Here is a 9,293-nt window from a genome sequence, read left to right as displayed (position 1 = left end):
ATAGAAACCGACCTTATTTAGTATATCCTAAGATCAAAGTCACTTTAAAATTCACTTCTTTTTCTGATGTATCCTACTGAGTATTTTGATTTCCTAGGTTGCTCATACACTGGTCTTACTAATTTAAAAGAAAGCCAAAATCTGAGGTGTATATCACAGCTGAAGGCAGAGAAAATCTTCAGTCTCCACTTAAATACAATGACAATGGCATGAATAAACACAGGACACCTAATTTCTTGAAAAGGCGTAATAATTAGAGTGATAAATAAAGCCCAGTGATAGAAGCTGAACTTCTGTTTGTTTTTATAAAACAAACTAACAAATACACAATTCCTGTGATACAAAATTGTCTGCCTCATGCAAATTTGGACAAAATAATGACTACATTTGCTGATACTCTTTAAGGATTACAGTACCTTAAAATACACACAAAATCTCAATTAATGATGATGATTACAAAATAAAAATTAGAATAATACAGCTTTCTGGACACATAATACCAAGTATTAAATCAAAGACTACACCAAGAAAATTTGCACTGCAAGAAATTAAAACATAAAAACAATAAGGTATGCTGCAAAATGTCAAAATGTTAGATTTTTTTTCTTAATTGTACACGTAAGATTTTACTTAGAATGTGATTCCACACCATTTATAGAGAAACATCAATAGTCTCAATGGACAGAAATATAAATATTAAGTGTTTCACTTCCGAGAAATTAGTACAAAGTGTATAGCAGATACAACAAATTGTTTTCCTGCTCTTATAGCTATATTCCCACTTCCACATGAGAAAATAGAGGTAAAGAATTAAATGTATTGTGTATATAAAACACATATTATTCAGGTCCTATTTGAGGACTTTTAAGAATGTCAGATGTGGAGTGTTTTCTCTCAGAAGCTGAACATACATAGAGATTCACATATTCTTGTATAAAGGGCATTGCTAGAGCAAGGGAGGCTTTTTAAAGGTAAAGTTAAGGAATTTGTAAAAAGCTAACTTTTTTTCAAAATGCCTGTACCTCTAGAACATTGCATGCAGAGCAAACATGAAAGCCCCTTTATATTCAAGTTCTTCTGACCATGTAGTAATTCTATTCCTAATGCATGTTCATTGCAACTCACCTTTTAATGCAAAGCTTTAAGTCTGATCACCCCACCTATGCCTGCTGGATATCTATGTCACTTATAGTTTATTTTCTGATGGGCAAATTTTCTGATGACAACATGGTTTCATCATGGACCAGTGATGGAGAATGTGGTGCATTTCAAAACACCTCCAGATATGTTAAGTTCACTAGAGCTAGGAGTAGCCCTAGGGATATTAGTATTCGTGATGACTTTGGAAAGTGTAATGCATCATTTAGATTCTTCAAAGAAAAGGATGAATAATATTTGCTAAATTGATTCTAGAACGGATTATCTCACATGATACATAATGCAAGAAATCACATGAAAGTGTTTTGAATATACTTTTATCCCTAAACTTTATGGGCTTAAAAATATTAAGCCCATACTCCACCCGTTTTTTTAATATTTTCAAATCCTAATTTTTTCACAATTTAGCTGTTCCTTTTCCTTAATCTTACCTCTTCATTATCTGTTATTGTAGTATCATAAAATCCCTGCCCAATGCTATTAAAAATAATTATAATTATTATTATTAATAATAATAAAGTAGATTTAACACATAAAGCTTATGTTGACAAGGAAATTTCTTCCAGAGGCAATGCTGTTTACCGGTGCAAATAATGTTTTAGTGTTGCTGTCTTCCAAAAAAATATATTTTGTTAACAGATTTAACACAAAGTATTAACTATTAATAACATTTAAATAAAGAGAGACTGGATCAATTTCAACTAGCAATTTTTTGATTTTTTTAATGAAATAAAACAATTGTGATTGCATCAGAAACTTGATAAAACATAATAATAATAATAAAAGAAACTTACCTTTGATTTTGGTCCATGCAATTTATTTATAGAGAAATCATATGCAATGGAATTTGGTTTTCAGTGAAAGAAACTAAAAGTCTCAAATTACTAAATCACTTCAGGATGTATGTTATTATCCAAATATTGATAAACTTTCCTTTTCATTTCCAGCCACACCACATGCACACAGAGAGGTAGAGTAGTACAAAATTAGCTTACTTTCACATTCTGTTGAATCTGAGAAACCTTCACTTTGGGGGGAAATCAGAGTCACTATATATGTCGGTTTCCACAAGCTTTGGATTTAATAAATCCTGTATTTCAGTCATCACTATGAAAAAGCTTGATAGATTTTAATGTAATGAAGGCAAGCCTCTTTTTAGCTGTAACTTAGATACACAGCTGCTCAGTTAAACTTGCTAAAGCAATTAGAATAACCTATAGCTCCAGAATTTCACAGGAAAAGGGTGATTGATGTTAAATGCTGTCAGATTGTTGCACTTAGTTTTTAACTAGTCCCTTTGATTATGTCATTTCTTCTGTATCCATCTCTGAAATGCAATCCCTAATATACTAACGTAATTCAGGGAAAATTCCTTAAATTCCTTTAATAATTTTGCACTTAGCTATATATGTGTGTGAGAGATGTATGTATGTGTATGGTTTATTATCAATGCAGTTCTGTGGAATGATACAGAGATACAGTGAAGTATCATCTGATTGCACTTATTTCACAGGCTGCTGACTCCTGACTGACTTCTTTAGTGCATTTTAATGGATGTAATATGAAGCAATTCCTACTGTGATTCTGTTTTTTTTTGTTTGTTTGTTTGTTTGTTTTTTTGTTTCACAGGGATACCAGTGTTTCACTGGGAGAGGGATGAGATTTGGAATCTGGTGATAAGCATAATAACTGACACCAACCTAGCGTGTTTTTCAGAAGCTTACAATAAAGTTTCCCAGAATGTCCAGGGAAGGGTGGGCAATGCAGAAATAGTGTAATCCCCACTGTTAGTCTCAGGAAATAATGAGACTTTTCCCTCAGCTGGTAATTGTCTTGGTCCCACAGAAAAGTCTCATCATTTCATAAAGAGCAAGACCAGATCCTAAATGAGGTAAAACCCATGCCTGTTCTCTCCTTCATAGTTCTTCACCTTTTTGAATCCATTCCTACATTTGCACATCAAGAAAAAACATATAACCTTTTCCACTGAAGGAGTAAGGGGGCACAGAACATTTATATTCAAACAAAACAAAGCCAGAAAATGGACAATGTCTGGTCCGTTTACTCTCTCACAGAGAAATGTCAGTGCTCTTTTAGTTGTGGATGAAAAATATTCTTCACTAACCTTAACTTTTTTATAGAATGTCATTACAACATGTATACACCTAGTGAGACAAAAAATATTACTTAAAAGTTTTAGAAATTTAAGCAGATTTAAGGAGCACAAGATCAGGACTACACAAAAATTAATATTGTTATTTTATGTCAGTTTAGAGAAAGTAATATTGAAATTCCATAGAATCAATTGTGTATTCAATCCTATTGCAGCTTTCCATAAAAGCTTAGTGTTCATAATTTTTGTTTGCATTTAAGATGAGATACACTATTGTCCACGAGTTTCAAACAGGGTATACAGTACAATAATACAAAGATAAACTGAATTATCATATTTAATACCTGTTTCTTCCACAGACATCAACAGCAAAATTGATTAATTTCAGTGAGGCAGAAGCAAGACCTAAGTGGCCAGTAATATGTCCTTTAACTTAGTGTTCTCTCAGTTCTGTTCAGTTAACACACTTTTCCATTGCTGTAATAGTTTTAAAGCATTTATTCTGTAAATGAATAGTCAGCTTTTATGTAAACAGTCCATTAGCATTAATCGTATGACTCTCACATGATACATTGACAAAAAAGATGTTAGCAATTTCTCTCTTACTCATGACAAATAGGTAGTAGGTAAAAATGAAAAACAGCAGTTGAAAAGGAAGACTATAGCACTTGATCTCCTGACACCATTTCATTTCTCTTCAGAAATACAAAAAGCCATATTCTAGTTAGTGAAAATATGGAGGATTGCATTTCTGTTGATCAAAATATGAATCCTTGCCTTCTTTATCCTGTTGCACAAATTTGCATTTCTTTATATACTTCTCCCATGAAAATTCTGAAAAATCTCAGTTTACTGGAGTACAAAATGTGGAACTGCATAAAATAATTGAATGAACTGCATCACCAGCATTGACTATTATAAACAGATCCTCTCTGTGTCTTATGCAAAGAAATTCAAGGTATTAAAACCTTACAGCTATCAAGATTTACGCCTTCACTAGAGCTTGACTGAACACTAGCTATTGAGCCACAGGAAATAACTTGTATTAGGATTTCTGCCTGACAGGAAATCATGCTGAACCTGAACCAAAGCCCAGTGGAGTCAGCATGAGTTTTTTCCTTCAAATTTAATTGGCAATGGATCAAGGTCTTTGCACACAATCTCCTATTTCTTCAACATTAAAACAATGCTTTTGACTGTCAAACATTTTCCTCTTCAATATATATTCCAAAGGAGATTTTGCAAAGCACCCCAGGACTCTGCAAAATGAAAATCAGGCTTGGATTTGTGTGTCAAATAGTAATCTTTAGAAGCTTGTTATATTGCAGATGGAGATTTTAGCTGCCATGTTGTCTTTCTAAAAATAACATGCAGTTTTCCAGTGAGCATGCAGTCAACTAGCAATATCACTGTGCATTTATATTGCAGAGGATCATTTGAGAAATCCATTTTAAGGGTTTCTATATTTCTATAATCAAATTGTAAAAAATATTCATGTTATACATAAGGAAAAATATTTTAAAAAAATGTTTAAAAACATGACATTTCTCAAAGTCTTTTTATGTTTCACAACAGAAGAAAAAAAGCCCACAAATGAAAATGATAATGAATATACTATCTAAGAACTAATTTACTTTTTTTTTTTTTTTTTTTTTTTAAAGTGACAATGCTGGCAAACCACAAGAACAAAATGTTAAAGTATTTAATGTAATCCAAAAGGAAAAGATTTGTATGCATTATCTCCAGGCCAAAACACATAAAATCCATTGTCAGGCTTGAAATAAAACACAATCAAAAGAACATTTGCAGATCTAAGCCTTTGTCTCCTTCATGTATTATAAAGTATCCTCAAATTTTCCAGCACCATTTTGGCCCTTTTCTTTAAAGGGCTGATAGCATTTAGTTAGGAATGCACTTATATGTTTTTTGAGTCCTGATCCAAGTCCTACTGTTGCCAGTGAGATTTTTGCTGTTGAATTCAATGAGAATTAAATAAGGTCCTTAAGTAGAACTTAGTAGACTCTACTAAAATTGTTGCTATTAATAGAGATTTTTCTGTGACTGCCCCAGTAGCTTACAGGTAAGTTGATGGGACAGGAACAGTATATTTCTTGAATCAGCTATAAGGCAGAAAAGCTGAGGTTACTGTTTGGATTCCCTGATGAAAAGCTGCAATTGTTTCATTTACAAGGTAAATGTACTCTGGCTATTCCCAGAGTGACCTTGGCGGCCAACTGTGTTGCCCTTAGTGTCAGCAGAAAGAAGGCTGTTGGTGTCAGTGGGCTTTGGATCAGGCTTTAAACACAGAGAAAGCTTGCTTAAGGAGGAAAACAGAAATAATGAATAGTTCTGATTTCCCAGGTTTTATCACTTAGAGTTCAGAATATCAACAAGACACTTTAAACCCTGAAGAATTCTAAGTCAATTATTTTGACCTTGCATGTTTCTGCAATTGTATGCAATAGTAAAGAAAAACAAATCTCTGGCTTACCAAAAAAAAAAAAAAAAAAAAAAAAAAGGCAAGCACTTTATTTATCAATAGAGATTTTAGCTGCTTTTTACATCATTGCAATGACTAAACAAACAGCATAAAATAAACATAGGAGAGTATAAAATCACTTTATTCCAGCTGGTATCCCAAGACAACCTTTTGACTAAGTACAGAGTTGGATGTTTCAAGTATGGCACTTATATAAATAAGAGCAGAGAGAAGGTGATATAATCACAGTTAAAAACAATGTACTCTGTTCCTTTGGTATGTGTGTCATAGGTAACTGCAGGTAAATACGTAACTTGGCTGGCACGAACCAACTCCATCTTATTCATGCACATATTAGGGAATGAACTGAAAAGTACTGATATATTTTGTAGATCACATCTAATCTATGATGATTAAGGTCGCTGGTGTGTGTGTGGACAGGCAAACAAAAAATGGCAAAATTATATTCAGCATTTATTGTTTAGCATAACTAACTGATGTACAAACTATGTTAGAAAATAGCTAGTAATACACACCAGGAATAAACTCTGTGATTTAGACAAGCAAAATAACATCAGACATCTGTGAGATCAGTGAAAGCAGATGTCCTGATTGAGCTGTGGTCAGGTTCCTTACAGTGCAATTACCCTCCTTTTAAAACATGCTTACATCTGCACATTGCAACAGTTTCCCCCACCCCATCCCACCCCATATAGAGTATCCTTGCAGATTTTTAATATGAACATTCTACATGTTTACAACAATTAGTCAGACGGTCCAAACTGTAAACTCATCCTAATGATGACCAAAAAAAAGCCGCTCCACCAACAGGTACCACCCAATTGTTAGAAAGAAAAGTAGTAATAGTAGTAGCTGTAAGGCTAGGTCAAGCATGGTTTTATAGCTGTTTTTTTTTTTTTCAGTCTTTTAAATAGCACTGCATTTTTGCAGCTAGTTCAGTAAGTGCAGATCCAATACCTTAATGGCTTTCTTGGTGGTTTGATAAAATGCTTGCCTAAGCAATGTACCTTTCTCTAATAGTGTCTGGGTCTCTTCCACCTGGCACCGTGTTTCAGGTCTGTCACAGCCTCACACATAAGCTGAGTCACTTGACTGAGTCCTGCCAAAGTTAGGCATGCTCATTCTTGGCAGGTCCTTATTTCTGATTTCGTATATGGATTTCCTTTTTGCCTGTACTCCTCTCACTGCCATTTTGATCTTTCTCCAGCCCAAGTGGTTCAGTTCTGCCAAATTGAGCACCACACAAATGCCACTGACAGCAAACATGAACACCAAGAACACAGTCTTCTCAGTGGGTCTAGAAACATAGCACTCTACTTCTTTAATGCAAGGGTATCTGTCACATTCGTACATAGAAGGGACATTGAATCCATACAGGAAGTACTGTCCCACTAAGAATCCGATCTCTAGGGCATTTCGAAAGACCACTTGAATGATATAGAACCGAGAAATGCCTTCTTGCCTCCTCATCTTTGATTTTGTAGTTCTGATGGCGGGGTTGGGGATCTCCTTCACTTCTAAGCAGTCTGGCTCTGCCTCTTTGGTGGAGTTCTCAGTGTTCTGCAGCACCCCATTGACAATCGTGTTCTTGATTTTCTTACTGTCCTCACGCTTCATTGACTCCTGGTCCCTCTCCAGAGTGAGGAAGACGGTGGAGTACCTCCGTTCCCTCTGCTTAGCAGACTGGTGAACAGAGTACGTTATGAAGCACAGGCTGGGCGTGCACACCATGATGATCTGGAACACCCAGTACCTTATGTGCGAAATAGGAAAAGCCTGGTCATAACAAGCCTGATTGCAGCCTGGCTGCAGCGTGTTACAGACAAACATGGTTTGCTCGTCATCGTACACCGTCTCCCCTACGATGGCCACGATGAGTATCCTGAAGATCACCACCACGGTCAGCAGGATCCTGCAACAGACAAGCCGGTCAGGGCGCGCCGCCGCCCGGGAGCTGTCCGGTGCTGAGCGCGCACGGAGCGCCTCGGCTTCGCGAAACGGGGGAGACCCTCGGGACCGCCACCGGGACCGGGACCGGGGCCGGGACCCCCGGCCCGAGGGCACGGCTCGTCACCCGGCTGCCCCGCCGGGAGATCCCCGTGGGATCCCTGGGGACAAGAACGGCGGCGTGCGTGGTGTCCCCCCGCCCCGCGCCCCCACGCACACTCCAATCTCCAACCGAGCCCTGCCCGGCTGGGACCCCCGCGCCTCCCGTCTCCCCTGGCCCTTGCCCTTACCTCCCTATCATAGTAGAGTGCTGCTGCACGGCAGCTTCCAGTAGCCTCTCTAGAATAGTCCATTCCCCCATCGCTGTTCATCCGGAGACAAAGACTTGGGCAAGCGGATCTCTTCACTTCTTCCTGCTTTTTTTTTCCCCTCCTTTTTTTTTTTTTTTTTTTTTTTTTTTTTTTATAATTGTGTTTGGTCGTTGTTGTTGTTGCAGGGGGCGGTGGGGAGAAAAAACAAACAAAAGAGCAACCCCCCCCCTACCGCTCGCAGTCCGGCGGCGGGCAGGCGGAGGGACGCGGCAGCCCTTCCGAGGACTCCGGACCCGGCTCGGCTTCGCTTGGCCCGGCTCGTCCCGGCTTGTTCCGGCTCGGGGCCCCGCGACGGCCGACCCAGCCCAGCCCGGCCCGGCCCGGCCCGGCCCGGCCCGCTATGCTCGTGTGGCGGCGCGGCGCGGCGGCCCGGCGGCGGGGAGGGAGGAAGGTTGGCTTTTAATGTCTTGCTGCCTCTAATCTGCCTTTAAGTAGTCTCCGCTTGCGTCACTGACAGGTTGGTGGAGAGCAGCCAAAAGCAGCGCTCGGATTTTCTCATTTTTATTATTCCGGCGAAGATAAATAAATAAAGGCGGTGGAATACGCGGAATAAATAGAGGAGGAGGAGGAGGAGGAGGCCGGGCAGAGGAAGAGCCGCCCGAGCCGGGACCCCCAGCCGCAGGAGGGCTCCCGGGGGCTGCTGGGCTCCGGTCCCTCCCTGGGCTTGGCAAGGAGCGGCGGCGTGCAGCGGTGGCCTCACCTTAGCGAGCCGCGTGCCCTTGGAAGAGAGTGGAGTTACCGCACAGTTAACTCTCACCCGATTACAGAGAGAAGAATGGCTAAGGAGAAATGGGGCGGATACATAGCCATTTCAGACAGCTCCCAGACTGAAGCTGAATTCATGTTAGGAGAGGCACCAAACCTTCACACAAAGCATCCCTAAGCACCATGAGAATAAAGTAATTTAAAGAATTTCCTACCATATAGTCCATCTACATATTCCCCTCAAATATTATATTGTGTTTAAAATATATATATATTTACCGGTACCCTTTACAGACTGTACCTGAGACACTACCAACCCCACATAAGGCACTGGCACCAATTGGAATTGACACTTTCCTGGTGGTGAAGCCTGAAGTGTATTCTCTACCTTTCCTTAAAGATCAACTACAGATTCCTACCTGCTGTTCTTTTCGCTGAACTGATCTTATTAAAATTAACATAAGAAAAATTCAAGTCAGTCTGCTCACTATGTTCCTAT

General features: G+C 38.9%; 1 protein-coding gene across 1 annotated transcript; it reads right to left on the bottom strand.

Moving 5' to 3' along the window:
- Positions 1-5,784: 5,784 nt before the first annotated feature.
- GJD2 (gap junction protein delta 2) lies at positions 5,785-8,715 on the bottom strand. The gene is made up of 2 exons (XM_005009786.6): positions 8,009-8,715; positions 5,785-7,683 (listed from the first exon to the last, which is right to left on the bottom strand). The coding sequence occupies exons 1-2, from the start codon at positions 8,077-8,079 to the stop codon at positions 6,840-6,842; spliced, it is 915 nt and encodes a 304-aa protein (XP_005009843.1). The 5' UTR covers positions 8,080-8,715; the 3' UTR covers positions 5,785-6,839.
- Between the last annotated feature and the right edge of the window lie 578 nt (positions 8,716-9,293).

The sequence above is a fragment of the Anas platyrhynchos genome, chromosome 5, assembly GCF_047663525.1.
Source record: "Anas platyrhynchos isolate ZD024472 breed Pekin duck chromosome 5, IASCAAS_PekinDuck_T2T, whole genome shotgun sequence".
Lineage (NCBI taxonomy): Eukaryota > Metazoa > Chordata > Aves > Anseriformes > Anatidae > Anas > Anas platyrhynchos.
The sequence above is the reverse complement of the archived record's forward strand: the minus strand, read 5'-3'. Positions and strand labels throughout refer to the sequence as shown.